At 42.8% G+C, this 26,460-nt stretch overlaps 1 protein-coding gene and 1 pseudogene across 2 annotated transcripts in view; one reads left to right on the plus strand and one right to left on the minus strand.

The window, feature by feature from the left end:
- The window catches only part of PTGES3 (prostaglandin E synthase 3), an 18,731-nt gene extending 18,045 nt beyond the window's left edge, over positions 1-686 (minus strand). For both annotated transcript variants that reach the window (XR_006742854.1, XM_045588141.1), the window contains exon 1: positions 664-686. Coding sequence is in view for 1 of the 2 variants with exons in the window: in XM_045588141.1 (XP_045444097.1) it covers positions 664-671 (8 nt within the window). In the remaining variant the exon portion in view is untranslated. The remainder of the gene's footprint in view (positions 1-663) is intronic.
- Positions 670-26,460, plus strand: LOC118729500 (annotated as a pseudogene).

A 26,460-nucleotide genomic window follows, 5' to 3' on the forward strand; every position in this document is an offset into this window, starting at 1 on the left:
TTCTAGAGATCTCTACGGAAGGGGCGGGGCCTCCCGGCGCTCCGCGAGCCTTCCCGGCGCGGGCCCCGCCCGCCGCCCGCCGCCCGGATCCGACCGCTTCCCGCCTCTCCTCCCGCGTCCCCCGCCCCGGGCCCTGGAAAACCGTTGGCCGTCCAACCGCCTCCCCGCGCGCTGGGGGTCGTCTCCCCGGAAACGGCCGCGGTGGTGGCGGGAGGGAGGCGGAGGCGGAGGGTCGCACAGAGTTGGGAGGCTTGAAAAAGTGGAAATGGAGGCTTGATTTTACTCCTGAGGGAATACACCAACCCAGGGAGGAAACATTCCACTCAAAAAAAAGATGTGGGCCGAAACCGGTTTGGCTCAGTGGTAGAGCCTCGGTCTGCGGACTGAAAGGTCCCAGGTTCGATTCCGGTCAAGGGCATGTACCTTGGTTGCAGGCACATCCCCAGTGGGGCGTGTGCAAGAGGCAGCTGGTCGATGATTCTCATCGATGTTTCTAACTATCCCTCTCCCTCTCTGTAAAAAATCAATAAAATATACTAAAAAATAATAATAAAAAAAATAAGTGACTTTCAAATTTTTTTTAAAAAAAAGATGTGGGAAGGTCGCCCGTGCTGGCGGCGTTTGCAGAGAGGGGTTAACTTCAGAATCCGGGTCCTGGCCCACCTCGCCATGACCCAGAAGGTGGGAAACAGGCCCGGGGATGGCGGGGGTGTCAGGGCTGTGGCGGAGGAGGAGCGCCCGCCGCCGCCCAGAGAGCCCAGTGCCGCCCGTGAGGCCGGAAGGTCATGTGGGCGGAGAGGAGGCTTGTGGGAATGGCCGTGCTCGGACCCTGGGGAGTCGACTCCAGGCACATCGGCTGGGGGGAGGGGGTCCCCTATCTGTTTGCAACCGATCTCTGCAAGTGCCGCTATGTGCAAGGCACTGGATTAGGCTGCAATGAGGGATCGTACCGAGAGAACGAAAACGGTGGAGTAAGGGAGAGATACACCCATGCAACGCCAGTCAGAACAAAGGAGACTATGGGAAGCGCCCTAAGACTTCTTGGAGAGTGTTCGGGGCTTCATATTCTGCATGTTCGTGTCTATGCTGGGCAAGGCAGGCATTGGGAACTATGGACATTGGATCCTATGCTCCAATCCCATTAAAAAGGTTAAATCTCAGCTCTCAGATATTGACTCGAAGGAGTCTACTGCCTGTTGGAGGAAACCAAATACACAAATCGGGATAATGGGAGTACAAAAGGTAATGGGAGCATAAAAAGAGGAGAGGTCGATATTGACCAGAAGGATTAGGACGGAAAATGAGGCAAGGAGTGGGGAGGGATGATGACCTTTCAGTTCCTACTGGGACAGTTTTAACCAGCCTGCCCAAGAATTATTCTCTAGGAGAAGATACCTGTGTTTGACTCTGATATTTATTATATGATTGGAGTTCAAACATTGTGAATTTACTTGTTACAGTGTGAGTTTAGGACGGCTAGAAAGGCCAACCCCAAAGTTAGTTTTATTACTTTGTATAACAACCAGTTATGTTTAACCTACAACCTTATTTTAATTTTCTTTTTATGCCTGTAAGTATCTACTTCCTTAAATGTTCCTGGAAACCAGCTTTACCATCTTGCTGGTTCTGTCAACCAGTTAAATGTTTGGCTCACAATTTTATATCTGCGCGAGTATCATGTTAAAAAAAATGTTTTTCAATTCTACTTTGACACCTCATAGAGGTGACGGCTGGAATGAGTGGCAGTAGTACATTCCAGGCAGGAATCTTGGCAGGTGAAGAGATAGAAACAAGTTTAGATAAGGAGTGGGCAAACTTTATGTAAAGGGGCAGATAAGGCCATAAGATTCTCTTGCAAATTTGGGAATCTGCTATCTTAGTATGAAATCAACCATAGAAAATATGTTAAAACAAAAACCTGTGTTTTAAAAAAAAAATACACTAAGAATGCTGAAATTTAAATTTATGTTCCCATGTCACAAAATATTATTTTCAAACCTTTAAAAATACAAAAATTGGCAGCCTGCTGGATTTGATCTACAAGCTGTACAACCCCTGGCCTAGGTAGTCCAGAGCACAAGGGAATAATTCAAAATAAGGTTTTGAAAGTTGGTCACAACCAAATAATGGTGGCATTGAATATCAGGCTAATTGTTTTCAACTTATTGCTCTGACAATGGGAAACTATTGAAGGGTTTTTTAAAGGGGAGAACATGTGTATTCTAGAAAGATTAATCTGGTAACAATGTATAAGATGAACTGGAAATGGACGAGCTGAATTTATAGAATTTAGAAGACTGCAACTCTAACGGTATTTTCCCTTATCAAAATAAGTGCTGTGAGAAAACTGCTTTTCATACAAATTTTTGAAAATTCAGACCCAATGCATCCTAAGTCATAGTTTACTACCCCCTGTTGGACATATTTCATGGGATTTCATGGTATGTAATTCTGGAAATAGCTTCTCTCCAGAGATTCACAAGTACTGTAATTTGTAATCAGGTTTATCCATGCCTTTGCATGTTATCTCAGCTATTAGATGATGGGGACCAGTTGTACCAGGATTTGTGTGTGTGTGTGTGTGTGTGTGTGTGTGTGTGTATTTTTTTTTCAAATTCACTAATATGTATGAGTAAGAGGCCAAGTCTAGATTCAAACATGTATCAGTCTTTTGGAAGAGAAATCTGCAACCTGAGTTGGCAGGAATTAGAAAATACTTGGCAAGTGTTAAATGCCCTTTTACAAAATTAATCCTAACAGTCTCCTAAAAGAAAAAAATTCCCAGGCCAAATTTTAAAGTTAATTAAAGGAATGCAGAAACAATTCATCAATTTTAATTACAGCATTCCTCTTCTTATATTTTTCAGAGGACTGAATTTAAATGTGTCCACAATCAATAATAGCAAAAAAAAAAAAAAAAAGAACTTTATTGATTGACATGAACCATTTTTTTAAAATAAATCTTTATTGTTCATATTATTACAAATGTTCCTCATTTTTCCCCCCTCCAGTGCTCCCCTCCACCAGGTTCCCACCCCATCCTCTACCCTTTCCCCACTCCCCATTGTCCTCATCCATAGGTGCACAGTTTATGTTCAGTCTCTTCCACACCCCCTCTCCCCTTTTCCCCGAGAATCATCAGTTCACACCCCTTCCATATCTCTGATTCTATTATATTCACCAGTTAATATTGTTCATCAGATTTTTTTTAATTCCTTTGGTTTTTAGATTCACTTGTTGATAGTTACATATTTGTTGTTCATAATTTTTAAAAAATATATTTTATTGATTTTTTTTACAGAAAGGAAGAGAGAGGAATAGAGAATTAGAAACATTGATGAGAGTCATCGATCAACTGCCTCTTGCACACCCCCCACCGGGGATATGCCCACAACCAAGGTACATGCCCGGGAATCGAACCCGGAGCCTATCAGTCCACAGGCTGACACTCTATCCACTGAGCCAAACTGGTTTGGGCTGTTGTTCATAATTTTTTTTTTATTTTATTTATTTATTTTTTATTTACAGAGAGGAAGGGAGAGAAATAGAGAGCTGGAAACGTTGATGAGAGAGAAATATCGATCAGCTGCCTCCTGCACACCCCCACCAGGGACATGCCTGCAACCAACATATATGCCCTTGACTGGAATCGAACCTGGGACCTTTCATTCCGCAGACCGACGCTCTACCGCTGAGCCAAACCGGTTTCGGCTGTTGTTCATAATTTTTATCTTTATTTTCTTTCTCTTCCGAAAGAACCCCCTTCAATTCATATAATTCTGGTTTGGCGGTGATAAACTCCTTTAGCTTTTTTTAGTGAAGCTCTTTATCTGGCCTTCGATTCTGAGTGATAGTTTTGCTGGGTAGATTATTTTTGGCTGTAGGTTCTTGCTATTCATCATCTTGAATATTTTTTGCCATTCTCGTTTGGCCTGCATGGTTTCTATTGAGAAATCAGCTGACAATCGTATAGGTGTTTCTTTATAGGTAACTACCTGCTTTGCTCTTGCTGCTTTTAATATTCTCTCTTTGTCTTTTGCTCTTGGAATTTTAATTATGATGTCTCTTGGTGTGGTCCTCTTTGGATTCCTTTTGTTTGGGGTTCTGTGTGCTTCCTGGACTTGTAAGTCTAATTCTTTCACCAGGTGGGGGAAGTTTTCTGTCACTGTTTCTTTCAGTATGTTTTCAATATCTTGCTCTCTCTCTTCTTCTGGGACCCCCATAATTTTGATGTTGGATCGCTTGAAGTTGTCCCAGAGGTTTCTTACATTATCTTCAACTTTCTGGATTCTCTTGTCTTCTTGCTTCTGTGGAGGAGTGTCTTCTGGCTCTTTGTGTTCCAAATCTTTGACTTGATTCTTGCGATCTTCCATTCTGTTTTTAGGACTCTGTATAATATTTTTTATTTCAGACAATGTATTCTTTATTTCTGGTTGATCCCTTATTGTTTCTTGTTGATCCCTTATTATTTCTTATTGATCCTTTATTATTTCTAGTTGATCCCTTTTCATATCCTTATAGATCTTGTTTGTTTTATCGGCTTTTATTAGGAAATTCTTGAAATACCTTATAAGCATGGTTTTGAACTCTATATTCAGTCGCTTTTTGTCCTCTATTTCTTTCGTTTATGATCTGTTTCCTTGTCTCGGCATTTTCGCTGCTTCCTTGAGTTGGTAGCCTTAAAAGTCTCTGTGTTCAGCTTAGATGGGGCAGTTTCAGGATGGAGCCTATAGCCTTGGCTTCCGTCAGCCCTGCCCTATGAGGCTCCTAAGTATCAGTGTTCCTCAGTGTCCTTTGGTATTCGCTGCAAGCACCTCTGAGAGAAAGGTGCCCTCGAGTTGTGCCCGCTACCAAACAGTCTAGTCTCTCCCCCAATGAGCCCAGAACTGGGGTTCAGTTCAGTTGGAAGTGGGGTTCAGAGAAGTCTGGAGCTTTTGTCTCCTTCCCGCTAGGGCAATCTAGCAGCAGAATCAACAGTCCATCCTCTGCTCATAATGTGTGTCTCTGGGTCTGCCTTTCACTACTCCCCTGATATTCTGTCTTACAGCCCAGGCTCCCTCTGTATGAGTCTGGGTCCCCAGAGTCTCGCCCAGAACTGGGGTTCAGTGCTGTCAGATCTGGGGTTCAGCACAGTCTGGAGCTTTTATCTCCTTCCCACTAGGGAACGCCAGCCAGGCACTAAGCCTCCCCCTCCTCTCCAGCTCCGTCCTCACCGTGCATGCACCGTGTCTCCGTACCTTAAGCTTTTACAGCTCCTCTGATTTTCCTTCTGGTTTTCTCTTTCCTTCTAGTTGTAGAATTTCCAGTCAGTCGACTTTCCTGTAGTTCTGGGTAATGTCCATTTTGTATTTTAGTTTTATTTTATTGAAATTGTTGTGTGAGGCTGCAGTTAGGTGTTTACCTATGCCACCATCTTGGACTCTCTCTTCACATGAACCATTTTTTAAAGTTTTAAAATTATAACAGCCCAGCCAGTGTGGCTCAGTTGGTTGAGCATTGTCGCATGCAACAAGAAGTTTCTTCTTTTAATATGATATAGGGCACATGCTTGGATTGTGCAGGAAGCACCCCATCAATGTTTCTCATCAATGTTTCTCTCCCTTTCCCTTCCTGTCTCTGAAATAACATATTAATAAATTATAACAGATGAGAATAGTCCAGTTTTTATGAGGGGTTTTCTAATAGATAAAAATTTAGAAGTTGTTAATTTTGTATGTGTAAGGCAAAAGGAAAGAGGTGGTAAAGTAGTAATCAGCTCTAGGTATGGGGAATAAGAAATTGATCATAAAGTTTAAGGGAAATATCATGACCTACTTATATATAAACATCACAGCACAGGACAGGTAGCTTGGATGGTTGGAGGGCATCATTCATGGCACCATTGTTGCAAGTTGCATTCAGGGTCATGGCACATACAGGAATAAATCAATGAATGCATGGATGGGTAGAACAATGGGTCAATGTTTTTCGCTTCCTCTCTCCTTTCCTCTCTCTAAAATAAAAAAAAATTAAAAAATTAAAATAACCATCACTTATAGCAACTTAAATTACTTTGTTTTATGATGTCATCATTCCCACAATTTAGAAGTATACTCTATCAGTCTGGTTTGCCAATAATGAAAGGGTTAAAATGACTGTTTGTATTGAGCTTTTTTATATTCTGAAATTTTGCTAGTAATCTCTAACTTTGGACTGACAAAAGCATGAACAGCTCTAAGTGAATGAAATGGCATTTAAAACGTTAATTTACCTTTTTAAATGAAATATATTTAGAAATCTTCTAAAAATGGTCTTCTCTCTCAAACATGAACTTATAACATGTATGTAAACATGGGAGTTCATCTACACTAATAAAAGAGAAAGATGCAAATTAACCATAACTCCATGATACCCACCAGCCAATCAGGAGTGAGTATGCAAATTAACACACCATACTGTCATGTTAATTTGCATACACAGGCATGATACAAATACTGAAGGCTCCGCCAGAGTGAAGTCTGAAAACTGAAAACTGAAGGCTCCACTGTGGCCCGGGTGCCAGGTGCCAGAGGAAAACCAGTGCCGGCAGCCAGGGGAAGAAAGGCCTATTGCATGAATCTTCATGCAACAGGCCTCTAGAAAATAAGACTTTAAAAATAGTGAAATATGCTTATTTCTATATAAAATATATGCTTTTTTCTATAGTCTCTGGGGTGAGAAGAAGTCAAAGTTTTAATTTTATTGTTTTCATGAAAGAATGTATTACAATTCTTGGGTAATTTTGCCATAATTTCTGCTCTTTAATCATTTTTAAAATTTTTGTTTTTTAATATATTGATTGCTTTTTAGAGAGAGAGAAACAGAGAAGTAATTATTTGTTTTTCCACTTATTTATGCATTCATGATTGAGTCTTGTATGTGCCCTGACTGGGAATCAAACCCAAAACCATACCCTAGGTGGTTTTGCTCAGTGCATAGAGAGCCTCAGCCTGAAGACTTAACGGTCCTGGTTTGATTCCAGTCAAGGGCATGTACCTTGATTGCAGATTCCCCAGCCCACGTTGGATTGCGTGCAGGAGGCAACCAATCAATGTGTTTTTCTTACATCAATGTTTTCACTGTTTCTCCCTTCCATTTTCTCTAAAAATCAATGGGAAAATATCCTCTGGTGAGGATTAACAAAAAATTTTTAAAAAATTTTTTTAAAAATACCCAAAACCTTGGTATATCACAGGATGATGCTCTAAACAATTAAGCAAAGCATTCATACTTATACTCTCCATTGTATTTTGTTGAAAGTGACCAGAAAAAGGTTACATATACATTCATAGATGTTGAAGCAATATTAACATTGTATTTAGCACTTGCAGGATGACCAAGTATAGAATGGGATAATGGAGAAATAGGATTAGTTTTTAAAGTTAAGGACCCTTTTTTATTTTTAAAAATATTTTTAATTGATTTCAGAGAAGAAGAGAGAGAAATATCAATGATGAGAGAAAATCATCAATCGGCTCTCTGTTACATTCCCCTTACTGGGGATTGAAGCCAAAACACAGGCATATGCCCTGACCAGAATCTATGAAGTCTGGTTCATTGGTTGTCGCTCAACCACTGAGCCATGCCATCCAGATTTCCCCCACACTCTCCTCCACCAGGCTTTTTCTGATTTATTTATTTAGTTGTTCACCAAAATTTTTAATGCTCTATTTCTAAGAAGTAAGGGCTATGCAATAACATTGGGGAAAATAAGGGAAAACTAAGTACTAAGAGATTCATTTAAAAATACATATTTTTTAGAATTTAGAGCCTACCATGTACTTGATACTGCAGAACAACCTCCGGGAATTGTCTTATAGAAAAAGTAAAGATGTAAATAGATAAATTGTAATGCATTGCAATAAATACTATATGAGAGCGATAAACAGAATACTGTGGGAATAGCAACCTGAAGAACTAAGGTCATTGGGGAAAGTATCAAAGAGGGGTAATAAAGAGTTAAATTTCAAAGGCTGAATAAAATTTTTCCAGACCAATAGTGAAAGGCAAAAAGGGTATTCCAGGCAGAAAACAGCACATGTTATGTAAAGGCAATGGAATTTTCAGGGATCTAATCCAAGTTCAGTGTGGCTGGAGTTTAGGAGAGACTAGTAAAGGAGACTAGTGAGAGAAGGCTGGAGGTGTGAGTTCAGGTCAGGTGGAAAAGGGCCTTATATGCCTGCTTAAGGAGATAGAACTTAATTGGCAATACAGAGAAACTTAATGAGACTAATGCTATATTGTGTCTGGCACTGGAAACACAAAGATTTCCAGTGCCAGACACAATTGATGCTTAAAATGTTTGTGGAATATAATTTGCCATCTGGAGTGGAGAAAGACTGCAGACAGACCAACTATGGTAGTTTAGACAAGAGAGTAGAACCAGAACTAAAATCGTAGATGTAGAAGTAAAAAGAAATGCTAACCTAGAATTTTGATAAATTTCTGACCTTGAAGACCAGTTAGAAAAGGTGGATAGATAAGAAGATTTTTAGTTTGAGAGGTTGGGTGAAATGTGACACCATTCAGCTGAGACTGAAAGAGACAGAGGAATAAAAAGAAATCATTTAATATTGTATATAGGATAATATTGTGTATATTGAGGGTAGGGCTTTATTTTTGTGGCTTGTTTAGGAATGACAAGGTTGGTTGTTTAGTTTTGTGTGTGTGTGTGTGTGTGTGTGTGTGTGTGTGTGTGTGTGTGAAGGGTGAAGAGGCCTGTGGAAAGGGAGGCACTGAAGAAGATGGGGTAACAGAGAACAAGGTCTGGCATGAGGCAGGAGAGGATAAAAGCCAGAAGAAAGAAAGGCTTGGGAAGAGGGAAGAGGATTTAAAAAGTCTAAGAGCTTGTTTATTGCTAATCTTCACCCAAGGATATTTTTTACATTAATTTTTAGAGAGTGGAAAGGAGGGAGCAGAGAGAGAGAAGGGGAGGGGAGGGGAGGGAGGAGAAGGAGGGGGGAGGGGAAGGGAGGGGAAGGGAGGGGAGGAGAGGGGAATGAGTAGAAGTAACCTAGAGGAAGACACAGTAAATTACAAGAAGGACTAGTGTGTGGTATAATCTGGTGACATATACTTTAAAAAGGACACTCTACCTCTAGACCCAATGGTATCAAAGGGTGTTGGAGAAAGAACTACATTCAAGAGGGCTGCAGGAGAAACATTGCCTTCAGAAGAGAGCCAGGTTGCAATTAGAGCAAGAAGGTGACAAGAATGTTCAGAGAAAAGATAAAAGGGGTTTTGCAGATAATTGATCTTGAGTTCAGTTGTGAAAGGATTTTAAGACATCAGAAGGGGTTGTAAAATGGAGTTGGAAGCATTGATGTACAAATTATAAAACTACTGAAAAAATATTAAAAAAAAAAACCACACAAATTATAGGACTATTAAGTTTAGGATATAAGGCATGGCCAGGGAATCCTGGATTCCAGTGATAACTGACACAAATGGATAAAGGTCAAGTAGCTTTATTTATCTTGATTCTTGCTCAATAAACAATTTGTTGAATGAATGTATCAGATGTCAAATCCATAAAGGAAATATATATATATATTTACCACAGATCACATATCGTTTGAGGTCTGTGTTTCCAGGTTTGTTAAGTACTGCAACATGGAAATAAAATTAATATCTCCCTCATAATATCTAACATATAATCCTATATAATAAAAGAGCAATATGCAAATTGACCCTGATGGTGGAATGACCGGTCACTATGATGCACACTAATAGGGGGCAGATGTTCAATGCAGGAACTGCCCCCTGGTGGTCAGTGCCCTCCCGTAGGGGGAGCTCTGCTCAACCACAAACTGGGCTGACTGCTGCGAGCACAGTAGTGGTAGCGGGAGCCTCTTTCACCTTGGCAGCAGGAGAGTGGGCCTAAGCCACAGTCGGACACCCCCTAAGGGCTCCTGGGCTTCCAGAGGGATGTCTGACTGCCAGCTTAGACTCTATCCCCTGGGGAGAGGGCCTAGGTTGGCAGGTGGACATCCCCTGAGGGGTGCCAGACTGTGAGAAGGCGCAGGCTGGGCTGAGGGACCCCCCCAAGTGCACGAATTTTTGTGCATTGGGCCTCTAGTTCTATATATCGATAAGTAACTTTAGAGGCTTTGAAATCCTCCAGAAAATACCAAAGAAGCCCTTATGTTTTAGGTTTTCTGTTCAGTATATATGGCTTACTGCCTGATGCTTATGAATAGAAGACTGAGGAAGTGCTAATACATTTATAGCTTTCATCAATATGAGGAAAGAGCAGGGATAAATGTGATAATTGGTAATTAGCATAGTGCTCTCTAGATCTATCCAAGCTGTTGCAAAAGGTAATATTTCCTTGTTTTTTACAGCCAAGTAGTATTCCATTGTGTAAATGTACCACAGCCTTCAATGCATTCATCTACTGATGGGCACTTGGGCTGCTTTGAAATCTTGACTATTGTAAATAGGGGTGCATTTATTATTTTGAGTTAGTTTTTTGGGTTTCTTCTAATTACATTCCCAGAAGTGTATTGCTGAGTCATAAGGCAGTTCCATTTTTACTTTTTTGAGGCAACTCCATACTGTTTTTCACAATGGCTGCACCAATTTGCATTCTACCAACAGTGCACAGTGGTTCCCTTTTCTCCACACCCTCAACACTTGTTGATTTATTTATTATAACCATTCCCACAGGCTTTAAGAGATATCTCATTGTGATTTTAATTTACATTTCTCTGATGATTAGTGATGCTGCCTGTGTTCTTGATCTCATTATCTTTTGCCTTTTCCAGTAATATGCATTTTCAGCTTATTCCTTTAATCTTTTCATTCTGCCAACAAATATGTGTAGGTCCTCCAGTTTATAAAGCAAGACAAACCACAACAAACCTTCCCTCAAGTCTCCCTTTTATTCTGTGGTCTGCTAAACTTTTCTAGATTTCTAAAAATAGTCCATACTCACAATTCTCACTAAAGACATTTTTTCACTGTCAATTCACTGGTTTCCATTTTCCTCAGCTATGAAAATGGAGATACTCAATTGCCACATTGAAAGGCCTTACAATTTTTTAAGTCTTCATTCCTGAGCTCCTTAAAGCATGTGACACAGTTGACCAACCATTCCTTTTTCTTGAAAATGGCTCTCTTCTAGTTCTTATCTCTATGACTAAACTGGCCTTTCTTTATCCTTCACTGTCTCTGCTGTTCGCTAAATATAGTTGATCTCCCAAGTTCTATTCTTGGAGCTCTCTGTCACTGGTGGTTGCCACACTTTCTTGATCACAGTACCATATAGCCAATTGTGTGTCCCCACCCACCCCCAATTGATTTTTAGGGAGAGTGGAAAAGAGAGGGAAAGACAGAAACATCAATGTGAGAGAAACACATCGATTGGTTGCCTTCTGCATGAGCCCCAACCAGGGCCTGGGCCCAGGAAGGAGCCTACAACAGAGGTATCTGTTCATGCCTAGAATCAAACCCAGGACCTTTGGTATGCAGGCCGACACTCTATCCACTGAGCCAAACCAGCTAGGGTATGGCTGCTGCTTTTACCCAGAGTTATACCAAAATAGAAAGGCAAAGGAAGATCTGACTTAATAGTGACTTCTAAGAACTGGATCAGTAAATAAGAGGGACAGTAGAGACAGCACTTGGGACAGGTCAGGAATCTCTGTGTTTAATTCAGAAATCAAAAACCTGTGGATCAGGCCTTAACAGGTTTGGCTCAGTGGATAGGGCTTTGGCCTGTGTACTGAAGGGGCCCAGGTTCCATTCCAGTCAAGTGCACATATGACTCTCTTTCACGGCCCGCGTAGAAAGAGTTCCAATTCAGGGTTCAGCTTCTGGAGAAGGGATGCACACAAATGAAGAGACTTGAAGAAATTCAACTTGGCGATTTGGGGGGCCAGGCGGTAGTCCAACTCTAGTGGGAGAACTACTCCCTCTCTGGCCCTGCCATCCCCTTTTATTGAGGCTTTGGGGAAAACATCTTAAGCAACATAAACAGAAATTTACATGTAGCCCTTAGGCAGGAAATAACAGAAACTTACACAGGACAAATAAGGTAGATTCTGCTTCAGCTAACAAAATCTCAACTAAAGGTTAGAGCAATTAAGGTTGTTGACCAGCCTTCCTGGCTTCCTGTCAACATCTCTTTTTCAGTGAAACTGATTTGGTTTCCAGCATCTCCCCTGTTTTCTTTCCTTAAAAATTTTTGCATTTGTAGACTAGAAATAAACAAAAAATGAAACAAGCAATGCTGAGAGTCAAATGAAATCAGTCTGCAGTAAGTTTCTTTCTGGGCCAACAGTTTTTGAATCCCAGATTCAATGTCAAACAGTTTTTTGAGTCCAAATTTTAATGTCCAACAGTTCTGAGTCCATGTCAGCAATGGTATCCGGATGGTGGAAAAAATGGTGGCAATGCAGGTCTGACCTTTGGTTTGGTCCTGGACAACCTGCAGCAATGCACATCTGCTGACTGCTAGTATGGCAAGGCGTCGTCAGTATCTTCCATCTCTGGTCTGTTTTTCCTCTTGTCTTTATGGCTGGAGTATTCCTGTCAATTCTTCTCTGTTGCAGGAATCCACATGGTCTTGGAGTTGTTTTCTGAAAATATACAAACATATCTCGACCAAAATTAATAAAGGAATCTTTTCTATAAATTTTACTTGGGATACTTTTAATTTTTTTGCCCAAACAATTTTTCTTTGACTTATTTTGGTACTATGTGTGTTTTTCATGGCTATCTTACTGTTATCATTACAAATGAAAATTGGTTTTCAAAAGAAGAAAAATTTTTCTAGATGTAATTTACTTACAGGACATTTTTCTTACATGGTATTTTCCACTATCCCCCTTTTTTTCTATTTATTAGGAGGCTTTTGAAAAAAAATTTTATAATGCTGTTTTGATAACTTTTAAATTTTAATTTTTTGTACAAAAACTATGACTGCTTTAGGGTTTATTGTATATTAAACAATTTTACCATGAAATGAACTACCAATAGAAATTTTGGTTAATGCTTTAGGAACAGCCTGTTGTACAATTAAATTTTCTTGAATATTAACTCATTTCATTTAGCCAATTTAAATTAATCTGAAAACTTGACTATTATACTGTCAAATTTAATACTTTAACAACAATTTTAGTAATTACTCTGTAAATATTAATGGAAAAGATTATATGCATCCTTGAGAAAGCCCTGAGCACTCCTAGATTTAGGCTGGATTTAGATGTAGGACAGTCGCCATCAGCCATTTCTCTGTTGCTTGGGTCTCAATAAGAGCTGTGCCAAGTCTCTTGTTTGTAGCTAGGTCTCAATCTGAGCTGGACCAAATCTGTTTGTTGCCTGGGTCCCAATATGAGCTGGGTATGGGAAGCGTGAAGCAAACGTGGGGCAGGAGACATTCCTCAAAAGGGCGAGTGTCCAAGCCCCTGCAGCATTGGGGGGTGAGGATCTGTGCCCCACCTCTGTTGGTCCCCAAGTCCTCTCCTGATGGCCCTCTGCGGCTGTGCCTGTCTTAGGTTGTCCCTCCCTTGAGGAATCTTACCCGTCATTGGCTAACCAGCCATCCTCCTGGGCCAAGCAGGGTGATGTGAGGTTCAGTTCTGTCTCCTTGGTAGCCTATGCCCCTATGGCCTCCATGCCCAGTACCTGCCTTGGGATCCCCTCGCCTGCTGGCGGGGCCCCGGCATTGATCACATATCTTGGGGAACCCAGGTTTCTTCTGGTCCCGGCTCACGCCATTGTGCGAGAGACAGATCCATGGTACCAGCCACCATGAGGCTTTAACCTCAGCATGAACTGAAAACTCTGGCAACAGCTGTGGGTAATTGGATTGTGACAAGAGGGTCCCTCTTTGCAAATAAGGCAAGAAGGGCCAATATAGAATGCTCAAGCGCCTTCCCAGTGAGGCCCTCCACACAGTGGAAGGGATTAAATCCTTTCATGTCCTTTTAAATTGCTGCCAAACATTTGAAAATTAGATTTTTAATTTCGTTTAGAATAATTGTACAATATGCTGTTGTAAAATATCAAAAATTATAAATGACATTGTAGAATAATACCATGCAAGGATATTCTTTGTTCTAAGCCAATGGCAATTCAAATTCAAACTGGTTGTCAATTTCTTTTTGTATAGACAAGGTCTTAGTTACATTCTCTGCACCTCTCTCAGGAGTAAGTAGTTATATTCCTCTACTTTTGGTGCAAGCCAGAAACCTCTTTTAATTTTATACACAAAGGAGCATTGGTTTGATTTTGTGTCATACAAAAAGGGAAGCTGGGTGGCAACACCTGTGTAATTATACTTCCTTGCCCCACCCATTTTCCTCCTGGATGACCAAGGTGTTTAGTATTATTGGTGACTACATTAGGCAAGGGATCAGCCCACATAAGGACTTTTACCCATGAACGGTCAGGAACGTAAGTTCTAAACACTTCCACATTTGTCCCAGGTAATATTACCGTACAGATGATTACTGCTAACATGGCAAGAAAGACATTCTCAGGTGTCAGGCGTCTGTACCGTATTCTTTACCATGTGCCAGGAAAGTTAACTGCTTTCCTTTGCCATTAACAATACATGCCTATAAACCTTCTAAAATATTTATATTTATTAATTTTTATTTGATAAGGCTTTCCATGCAATTTCAAGTTTATTAAATCTGTTTTAAATCATTTAAGAAGAGAATAAATTTCTTGTATTTCTCCGGGCCCTTGGAGCTTTCCAAGAATCATCTCTGTTAGGGCCTTGAAATTTTAACATGGAAAAAACCATCAAACAAATATCTATATCCATATATGATTTAAATATTATAATACCTTTTATTATTATCTTAAGATATCAGTTAAATTTAGTCTAGTTTTTGCATAGAAAATATTTGGTTGAGATCACAGAATTAATCCTCTTTTTTAATTAGACCAATAATAAGCAACTTATTTTGAATTCCTAATTATTAGAGAAAACACACTTTTTATTTTCTCAAAAACAAGTTATACTTTAGGTATTTTAATTACAACTATATAATTTCTCCCAATTTAATTTGCACTTTGAACTTTTAAAGCTGGCAAATCAAATATATATTGCATGTCCTAGATTAATGACACTTTACTTTTCTAAGAAAAATACAAGACATAATCAATTAAGAGCTTCCATTCTGTCCTCTAGATTTTTTATGAGGCAAATTTAAACTTTACTTTTTTATTTTTATAATTAAGCAAACTTCCACAAAAATTTTTGCCACAGGAATTTGGAGGAAGTTTGTAGCCATTCAAATGCAAGTTACCACATTCCTTAGCTTACTGAGAGAGTGGTCTTCCTTATAGGATTGCCTGGTCTCTCCCTTCCCCCACATCAAGCTTACTTTGGGAGAAGTTTCAACAGATCTGGCCACACATTTTTTCATGCTTAAAAGATAAAGACAGGTCTTAAATTTTTTTCTTTCTTTTTTGCTCTCTGAAGTAATAACTAGCACCCAATTTGGCCAAGATCAGCATTTCCCTGCGAATTCTTTTATAATTTTTAAAGAAAACTTTAAGTAATCTCATTCCAGGAGAGCAGATAGCTTTGCCCTCTCCTGCCACCTTTGAATTTCTCCGCACCAGAGGCGGTTTCAGCAGTGGAGTCTCATTTGTTATTACAGATTTTAAATTCCAAATACAAACTAAGATTTTAATTTGAACAAGAAACCACATTCTTTAAGTTTACAAACCAAATATCTATAATAACCTAATTCTTCCCCATTAGCCTGGTTAAAAAGCACGTTCCCACCCTACTTACAGTTCGCTACTCTGCAGCTGGCCGTGGGCTTTGAGTGCGGTGAATTTCCCTCACCTTTTTTCTGGTGAATCTTCCACACCTTTTCTCGGTGTATTTTTCCTCCTTCGCTCTTAGGCGAAAAATACCTTCTCCTCCAGAAGCCCCGCGTTGAAGGCGCCAGATATAGGAGATATAGGACTCTCTTTCACGGCCCGCGTAGAAAGAGTTCCAATTCAGGGTTCAGCTTCTGGAGAAGGGCCGCACACAAATGAAGAGACTTGAAGAAATTCAACTTGGCGATTTGGGGGGCCAGGCGGTAGTCCAACTCTAGTGGGAGAACTACTCCCTCTCTGGCCCTGCCATCCCCTTTTATTGAGGCTTTGGGGAAGACATCTTAAGCAACATAAACAGAAATTTACATGTAGCCCTTAGGCAGGAAATAACAGAAACTTACACAGGACAAATAAGGTAGATTCTGCTTCAGCTAACAAAATCTCAACTAAAGGTTAGAGCAATTAAGGTTGTTGACCAGCCTTCCTGGCTTCCTGTCAACATCTCTTTTTCAGTGAAACTGATTTGGTTTCCAGCAGGCACATGCCTGGGTTGTGGGCTTAATCTCCAGTAAAGCATATGTAGGAGGCAGCTAATCAATGATTCTTTCTCATCATTGATGTTTTTATCTATTCTTCTCCCTTCCTCTCTGAAATCAATAATAATATATTAAAAACCTGTGGATCATCATCTTTATGCTTGATTGGATACTGGTTTGGAAAAAAAAAAAGCTATGAATGATATTGGGGAATTTTGAACAATTTTATCTCTGTTAGTTCATCCTGACTAACCCCCTGAACCTGCCCCCAAAGACCCCCTTTTCTACGACTTCTTAGTGAGCCAAACAGAGCCTAAGTTCATTTCCCCAGCCCTTTCTTTATGTACTCAGCTTTAATAAATGTCCTCTAAAATTCAAAATGGTATTTTTAAATTATTGACTTTAGAGACAAGAGGAAGGGAGAGAGTGAGAGAAACATTAATTTTTGTTGTTCCACTTATTTATGCATTTATTGGTTGATTCTTGTATGTGCCCTGACGGGATCAAATCCATAATCTTGGTTTATCAGACAATGCTCTAGCCAATTGAGCTACCCAGCCAGAGTTCCTCCGTTAAGTTTTAAACTATATTTTACAGCTTTAACCTCCATTACATGGACAATTGGAATTGACTGCAGTCAAAATGCAGCTTCTGAGAAGCTTGATATTTTGGTATATTCTTCACTCAGTAAGTGTAGGTTTCTAATTCAGGGGAAGAAAGCAGCCTCTTTGAATGTTAAAGCCAAATTCAAGGAGTAAGATGTATATGTGTGAGAACCTGTACTCCTGTTTGGCTCAGGTCCAATAGATGGATACTGGACAAAATAAGAAATATTAAAATTTTTTTTAAGTGGTTAAGAAAAAGTGAAAGACTTTCAAACCTGGTTTTCTTTTCTTTATGCTAGTTCTTGGTGGAAAATCTATAGTTTGATAAGTCAGACTCAAATCAGCCATGTATTTTGCTTTACTGCTTTGAGTTCTTTTGTAGCCATCTTAAGAACAGTCATCTCTTTTTCTAAAGACATCTACCAAGGATGTGGCCATTTTATCTAAATGTTCTGGCCCATCATACTGCAATTAGCCTTTGCTATATAACAGACCACCACAATACCTAGTGTCTTCATACAACAATTGTTAATTTCTTACTATTCTGTGGGTTGGTTGGCTACAGAGCTCTCTGGTTTTTATGCTCCGTGTGCTGTCAGCTGGGGTCACTCACGTGACAGTCCTCTGGAGACTTGTCTGAGTCTAGGTGATCTCAAATGGCTTTGCACATTGGTCAGTGGTGCTGCTGTTGGCTGAAGCTTTTCTTTCCACGTTATCTATCAGGATAGTTGGCTTTCTCAACATGGTTCCGAGTGAAAAGTGGAAGGGGCCAAGTCTCTTGAGTCCTAAGTCCCAAACTGTCAAGTTTTATTTCCACCACATCCTCATGGTTAAATCAAGTAGAGAGGACAATTCAGATTCTGGGCGTGATGAAATAAATAACACCTCTTGAAGAGAGGAGCAGCATCCATATATAGAAATGGCAGGAACAATCAGTAGCTATCTTTGCAGACAACCTACCACCCATGGGGAAAGAGAAAACCAAAAAGAGGGAAATGAGGAGGAACATGAAACGAGATAGGGACAAAACAATGTAGGTACACTTCTACAATGCTTTTGTGAGTTAATTTTTTTCAAAATTTTTATTATACAGCCGAAACCGGTTTGACTCAGTTGATAGAGCGTCAGCCTGTGGACTGAGGGGTCCTGGGTTTGATTCCGGTCAAGGGCACGTACATTGGTTGCGGGCACATCCCCAGTGGGAGGTGTGAAGCAGGCAGCTGATCAATGTTTCTCTCTTATCGATGTTTCTAGCCTCTATCCCTCTCCCTGCCTCTCTGTAAAAAAAAATCAATAAAATAAATTTAAAATTTTTTTATTATAAAAAATAGGTTTACAATTGTTCATATGGAAAAGAATACAATGAATAAATAATGATACAAAATAAACTGTGTTTTGAGTACTCACAGCTGTAATCCTACTTTTGCCTCGCCCTGTATTTTTTTGTTGATTTTCTTTTTAAATTTTTTACACATTTATATTGATTCCAGAGAGGAAGGGAGAAGGAAAGAGAGAGAGAGAACCATTAATGATGAGAGAGAATCATTGATCAGCTGCCTTCTGCTTGCCCTACACTGGGGATCAAGCCCACAATCCAGGCATGTGCCCTTGACCGGAATCAAACCCAGGACCTTTCAGTCCAAAGATTGATGCTTTATCCACTGAGCCAAAACAATTAGGGCATGTTTTTGTTGATTTCAGAGAGGAAGGGAGAGGGAGGTGGGAAAGGAGAAGGAGAAAGTAAATGAGTGAGAGAGAGTGAGACATTGATGTGGGAGAGACATATCGATTGGTTGCTTCCTGTACGCACCCCAGCCAGAGACAAAACCCACAACCAGGGCATATGCCTTGATCAGGAATCCAACTGGCAACCTTTGGTGCACTAGAGGACATTCAACATACTGAGTCACACTGACCAGGACTGTGAGTTAATTTTTGAAATTTAGGAAAACTAGCTGAAGTTTTATGTATGTTTGTTTTATTTAAAAAATTTTTAAATTTAAATTTACTTTTCAATTACAGTTTATTTTTAATTTAATTTTAAAAATAAATATATTTTATTGATTTTTTAGAGAGGAAGGCAGAGGGAAAGAGAGTTAGAAACATTGATCAGCTGCCTCCTGCACATCTCCTACCGGGGGTTTGCCCACAACCAAGGTACATGCCCTTGACGGGAATCGAACCTAGGACCTTTCAGTTTGCAGGCCAATGCTCTATCCACTGAGCCAAACCATTAGGGCTAGGCTTCTAATAACATCCACTTTCCCCTTCAAGATGGTGCTGTCTCCATGTTTGAGTCGTTGGCTCTGGGAGGGAACTCAGTAGCAGTGGGGCTGCCAGGTCAGGGGAGTCCCATCCAGCAGTCCCCACCTTCTCCTGGAGTATAGCTGTCCCTTAACTCGTGCGACCCTCAGCTGTTCTTTCTATATGCTCCAGGACAAGGCTCGGGACATGTCTTTCTATTCCGCTGCCATTTTTTAAAATCTCCACAAAGCTTATTTCTTTAGTGATGGAACCTGACCCTCAATATCTAAAAAATTCAATATTTTGGCATTACTAGGGAAGTTCTGTGGTTGCCTATGCCAACTCTAAGTGTATAGTTTATGGCCTCTTTGAAATGGGGAGTAGTCTTATTTTTCCCTATTGTTTAAGCAAGCAAACATTTACAGAAGCCAGAATAGCAGAGTTGAATTTTAAACAGCAGTTTTTACCCAAAATGGAGGTTACTATGCTTCATGCCAGTGCAATTTCAGAGTTTTCTAGTCCACGAACACACGCTACCTGCTGTCTTTCATAGCAATTATGCCGAATACCAGCTTTTATAATCCCAACATCTGGGACTAGCTGGGCCTGGAGTCTTTGTGGCATCATCCAGGACAAGACCTGCTGAAGAGCTGCTCAGGATCATGAGACCTTCAGGACTCCTGAGGACCATGGGAATAATAAGACCCAAACCTTCAAGTTAAATGGCGAGGGCTAGCTCTTCACAGATAACTGCCTCTGATTTGACTGCATAACAGACAAACAGACAACCAGCCTGGAGGAATCATCTCCCTGGAGAATCTGAGCATCTGAGAGGTGAAGACTGCTCAAAACAGAACTACTTTGAGCTTTACATCCACAATAGCAAGCAGCAGCTCATCAAAGCCTGCAAAACAGAGGCAGATGGCCAGGTGACTGAGGAGAACCATGTGGTGTGCTGGTATCTGCCTCCACAGACGAGGAGGAGATTAAGTCCATCCAGGCAGCTGAGTGCATGGGGCCTCTTCTATGGGCTGTTGGGGGGCGGGGAAGAACTGGATTTCTGTCAAGAAAGAGCAGGAGCTCTTCCCCTCCCTCCTCTTCCTCTCCTCTCCCCTCTGTCACTCTGCTGCCTCTCCCCCTTTCCTCCCCTCCCCCTCCCTTCTCCTCAAATGCTGCTGCTCCCCTCCACCCCCTTCATTCCTTGCCACCACCTCCCTTCCACTCTGCCCCCACCTCCTTCAGCCATCCTGGGCCCCATGTTAAAGGGATTTTGCTGCCACTGTGAAGTGTGTCATTTGGGACCACGTCACCTTTCCAGTTTCTGTTCTTTTATTTCCCTCGGCGTTTGTCCTTGCCAAAATAACCATAGGCTTATTTCACTTTTTCAGCCCGCCCTATCCATGGACCTCTTATCTGAAGGTCTCATAGGCCTGCTTCACAGCAAAGAAGCCTCAATCCCCTACCTCCTCCTCATCTGCTACTTCTCTGGTTTTGCCCCTTAATTGTGGTTGTCATCTTCAGATTAACTCTTCCTGGAAGAATTGTAGAAAATTGAAGTGAACAAGGGTCCTATGATGCAGATAAAGGGATTTTTAAAAAATATATATTTTATTGATTTTGTACAGAGAGGAAGGGAGAGAGATAGAGAGTTAGAAACATCTATGAGAGAGAGTCATCGACCAGCTGCCTCTTGCACACCCCCTACCGGGGATATGCCCGCAACCAAGGTACATGCCCTTGACCGGAATCGAGAACCCGGGACCCTTCAGTCCCTAAGCCGACGCTCTATCCATTGAGCCAAACCGGTCCCGGTGAGATAAAGGGATTTTTTGCCATTCAGTTGCCCAGAGAAACTCCTGGCCAGCTTGTGAGAAGATGCTCACCTGTCCGAATTTAAATAGCGGACTTGGAGACAGAAGTATGGCAAAAAGGAGACTTTGAGAGCAGTGTTTGTTCCGTTGTGCAGGCACCTCTGTGGCAGGGAATATAACCTATTGAGTCCTGAAATATAGTGGCAACCATACTTTGGTAAAAACTGCTGTTTGAATTTTAACCCTTCTAGTTTGGCTCTTGCACCTGATTAAACACGGGAGAAAAAAAGCTATTTACCTGAGCTTTCAGGTGGAGATTTGGAGGCTAAGGCAATTTTCCCATGCCTGGGACCAGGAGCACAGGAGAGTAATTCCCACTGACTCAGTAACCTTCAGAGATAGAAACTGTAGATAACCTCTGAGCTCTGCTTCTATGTTACAGGCTATTGCAGGATAGGACCACATTCCAATGTCCAGCAGGATGTGACTAGCAACGACCCTGCGGGCTGAGTTCAGTCTTTAGAATGTAGCCTTTAAGATTTAGAATTTAGAACAAAGGAAAATTCCTGTGGTTTGAACCTTTAAAAGGGACTTCCTACCCCTGAAACGGTGCAGTCGTGTGGAGACCACCTGCGTGTGGTGCTCTCGCGTCTGTCCTGGCCAGATATTTCAATACATCTTTGGCTGCTTATTAATCAATCATAAGCCTCCGGTGGTCTTATTCTGAACCCACTCCTCCGGTTTCTCTTTGGCTGAGTGCTATGGGGTCACCTGTTTCTTCATATGTGGCCTAGGTCTTGCTGTCTCCCATTGAGTCATTTAAAAAATTGGGCTGAGGCCTTCTCTAGTTGCCTCCACCTCCCCGTGTCTAGCCGAGGCAGGCACCTTGGGTGTTTCCACCAGGATGCTGGCCCTTGTGGACAGCTCTTTGTTCCTTTTCCCTCCTTTCTACATTGTTTGCCCCGGGGGAATTCAGCAAATTCCATCAAAAGCCACCGCGCGCTGGAGATGGAGCACAGAGGTCCGTTTCCTATGGACTGAATGTGTTAACCACTTCTGGCACCAAGAAAATCCAGGACTGAAAAAGCACTTGTGGAGGAAATAGGTGCTTCTGAGGTTTCTGAGGAAGGAGTAGATGATGATGAAGAGTTTGATTGGGAAATTGAACAGTTCCCCTATGAAGATATATCAGAAAGTGCTCTGGCCGGAACCGGTTTGACTCAGTGGATAGAGCATCGGTCTGCGGACTGAAGGGTCCCAGGTTCGATTCCGGTCAAGGGCACGTACCTTGGTTGCGGGCACATCCCCATTAGGGGGTGTACAAGAGGCAGCTGATCGATGATTCTCTCTCATCAATGTTTCTAACTCTCCCTCTCTCTTCCTCTCTAAAAAATCAATTAAAAATATATATATTTTTAAAAGTGCTCTGAATCTGCAGGGCTACTATAGATTTGAAGGCCTACTATCAGAAGTATTTCAGCGATTACAGGATGAATTCAGTAATGTCATTGATATTAAGGATCCAGATTTTACTCCTGCAGCTGAAGGCAGGCAGAAACACTTAGATGCTAAACTGGCCACATTTGAGCCTGATCATTTTTCTCTTCTCAAGAAGAGAAATATCAGCTATGAAAATTTGTCCATAAGTCTTACCTGCTGAACAAAAGAGCTCATCATTGTGTACTACAATCTGATTGATAATCTCCTGGCATTTTGCTGTAAAACTCATGTCAATGAAGGAGAGAAGAATGTTGAATCTGCATGGAATATTAGAAAACGGAATCCAACAGTGTGTTGGTTTGAGATTTGGACTAATGTTCATGAAGTCCTGGTGTCTTTTGGAAGAAGAGTTTTGTGCTCCTCACTTTACCACCATTTCAAGCTGGTGATGAAAGCCTGCAGAGAGACTATAAAGTTATTGCAACTAGGTACAAGAGAGTTTAAGATGGCTACTGGATATTCACAAAATTTTTCAGGACAGTGATCCAGCTTACATTCTAAAGGATCTCAGACAACTGTGTGTGGATTCAGAAAGCCAAGTCCAAAAAGTTGGCAGCTCTTCCAAAAGCCTTCAGAGAAGCACCCCGATGAAGGCCCAGCTAGGGTTAGAAGTGGAAGAACTGGAGGTGGCAGCACTCCTTCTCCGGGAGGAAGCAGCAGCTGGTTCAGCCTGTGGGCAGCGGACACCATCCTCCAGTTTTTGTTTTTTTTCCCCTCTTTTTAAGTACATGATTTTATTTTATTTTTTTATTTTTTTTGAATGTTCATAGCAGCTTTATTAATAATGTCCAAAAAAGTAGAAACAGCCAATGTCCATCAACAATAGAATGGGATTTTTTTTTTTGTATGTTCATACAATCAAATCCTACATAATAATAATAATGAGAAAAAATGAAGTACTGACACACTCAACAATATGGCTGACTCTCACAGACATGTTGAGTGAAAGAAGGCTGATACCAAAGAGAACATATACTGCGATCCCATGTTTGTTTGTTTTAATCAATCTTTATTGTTCATATTATTACAAAGGTTCCTCATTTGTTCCCCCCTCCACCAGGTTCCCACCCCACCCTCCGCCCCCTCCCCATCCCCCATTGTCCTCATCCATAGGTGCACAGTTTATGTTCAGTCTCTTCCTCCCTCCCTTTCCCCGATAGTAAATCCCTTTTCAGATAGTAAATCTGTTACTTAGCATTTTCTCATATCAATAATACCTCCAGATGCCCAATGATACACTTCACACAAAAAACATTTCCAAATAGGTCAACCAGCCTCATCCAGGCCCCACCCAAGGCAATCAAAGATCAACACCCCAGCCCTATACTAACTCAACACATCCAGATCTAAGCCTTCATCACTTGATTCAGCAGACTCTCAAGTTCCCGCAAAAGTTTCCAGCCATGTCTGAGAGGCAGCCGTGGGGGAGGGGCAGGCGAGGAGCGAGCTGTTCTGGGCCTGGCTGCTCCCGGCCTGGCCTCTGCTACTCTGGTTCGTTCCACAACCAGCTGCTCCGGGTCTGGCCACTGCCGCTCCCGACTTAGTTGCTCTGGACTTGGCTGTTGCTGCTCCAGGCCTGGCTGCACCCGACCCGGCTGCTCTGGGCCCGGTTGCTCCGGGCCCGGCCGCTCCCAGCCTGGCAGCTGTTGCTCCAGGCCTGGCCGCACCAGACCCGGCTGCTCTAGGCCTGGATGCTCTGGACTTGGCTACTGCTGTTCTGGGCCTGGCTGCTCCCAACTCGGCTGCTCTGGGCCCGGCTTCTCCGGGCCCAGCCACTCCGGGTCTGGGTATTCCTGGACTGGCCACCCTGGGCTTGGCTGCCTCCGCCTCAGGCCTGGCTGCCACTGCCCCAGGTCTGGCTGCTCCAGTGCTGGCCGTTGATGCTCTGGTTCTGGCCGCTGCTGCTCTGGGGCCTGGCCGCTGCTGCTCCGGGTCTGGCTGCCACTGCCTTGTGCCTGGCCACTCTAGGCCTGGTGCCACTGTTCCAACATTCTGTCCCTTTTTCTTTTTTTTTAAAAACGCATTTATGTTGCAATGTTGGCTGCTGAGTTGAGTTCTGACTTAATCTTTGATTTTTCAAGATCTTCTTTGTATTCTTTCTTAAGTAATTTTACTATCTTTTGCTCTCACTTGATTTCTTCACATTGAGAACTTCTTTGGTTTCTTCCTCCTGTCCTGGGAGCTCAGCAGGTTGGCCTGTGGCACCCCTTTGTTCTCCGTGGGCTCCTGCACTGCTTCAGCCTGTTGCCGGGGTTGGCGCTGCCCAGGAAGCAGCCCAAGGCCTTGGCTCCGTTGCCCGCGCTCAGCGGTCAAAGGCTCAGGGGCACCCCCGCCCCTGGGGCCCCGTCGCCCGGCTCCCTGCTGGTGCCTGGCTGGCTGGTGTCCGGCAGGGGCTCCTGCTCCCCGTCGCGTTCCTCCAGTTTGGAGCTTTCTTTCTCCCTCCCGCTAGGGGAGTCTAGGATCAGAGTCAACAGACTGTCCTCTGCGCGCAATGTGTGGGACTCCGGGGGCTCGGCCTTGGGCCGCGCTCCCAGGACTCCACCTCACAGCCCCGTCACCCTTTGCTTGACCTTGGGTCCCCAGGGACTGGCCCAGACCGGGAGTTCGGGGTGGTCCGGTCTGAGGCTCAGCACCGCCGGAAGCTTTGTTTCTTCAGTTAGGGTAATCCAGCATCAGAGTCAACATTCAGTCCTCTGCGCACAATGTGCGCGTGACTCCGGGGGCCCTGCCTTTCGCTGCTCCCCTGGGATTCCGCCTCACAGCCCCGTGTCCCCCTGCCAGAGCCTGGGTCCCCAGGGTCTGGCCCATAACTGGGGCTCAGCGCTGCCGGTTCGGGGGTTTAGCCCAGGCTGGGGATTCTATTTCCTTCCTGCTAGGGAACGACAGGCAGCACCCAGCCCTCTCCTCTTCGGCTGCGAGGCTGCGACCTTTCTGCGCGCGCGTGCGTGCGAGTGCGCAGCATGTCTCCATACCTTAGGCTTTTTTTCAGCTCCTCTGATTTTCCTTCTGGTTTTCTCTTTCCTTCTTGTTGTAGAGTTTTCAGTCAGTCGACTACCTGTAGCTCTGGGCAATGTCCACTCTACATTTTAGTTGTATTCCATTGAAATTGTTGTGTGCTGCTGCGGTTAGGTGTCTACCCGAGCAGCCATCTTGGATCCTCCTCCATTCTCCAGTTTTGAGGCAAGTGGCTCAGAAAACTCAGACAGCACCTGAGATTGCAGACTCTGACCCAAGAGCCAGAGGGGCTCAAAGGCAGGGATCTGGGAGAGTAAATTCCTTGCAAGGTCCTTTTCTTTCTTTCCTTGTTTCTTTTCTTTCTTTCCTTCTTTCCTTCCTTTTTATTTTATTTTATTGATTTTTCACAGAGAGGAAGAGAGAGGGATAGTTAGAAACATCGATGAGAGAGAATCATTGATCAGCTGCCTTGTGCACACCCCCTACTGGGGATGTGCCGCAACCAAGGTACATGCCCTTGCCAGAAATCGAACCCGGGACCTTTCAGTCCGCAGGCTGACACTCTATCCACTGAGCCAAACCAGTCCCGGCCCTTCCTTTCTTTTCCTTCCTTCCTTCCTTCCTTCCTTCCTTCCTTCCTTCCTTCCTTCCTTCCTTCCTCCCTCCCTCCCTCCCTCCCTCCCTCCCTCCCTCCCTCCCTCCCTCCCTCCCTCCCTTCCTCTCTTTTCTTTTTTTTCCTGTTGCAGGTTTACTCGTACAAACAGCAGAAGAGGGCACCAGCGCCACGCAGACCGCAACCCAGGGGCCCCACCAGTCCTTCCATCCTCACATTGGCAGACAGAGGCCTCTACTGGGGTCTGGGCACTTTTGGGAGCCTGAGCTGCAGCTGTACTTGCAGCCTGGGGCTTGGTTTCCATCTTGGCCTTGGCCTTGGCCTTTGGCTGGCAGAGCCTGAGCCCCTTGGCACTGCAAGTACAAGCACGTTCCCCAAGCTTGGGGTGA

The sequence above is a fragment of the Pipistrellus kuhlii genome, unplaced genomic scaffold (genome assembly GCF_014108245.1).
Source record: "Pipistrellus kuhlii isolate mPipKuh1 unplaced genomic scaffold, mPipKuh1.p scaffold_m20_p_3, whole genome shotgun sequence".
Lineage (NCBI taxonomy): Eukaryota > Metazoa > Chordata > Mammalia > Chiroptera > Vespertilionidae > Pipistrellus > Pipistrellus kuhlii.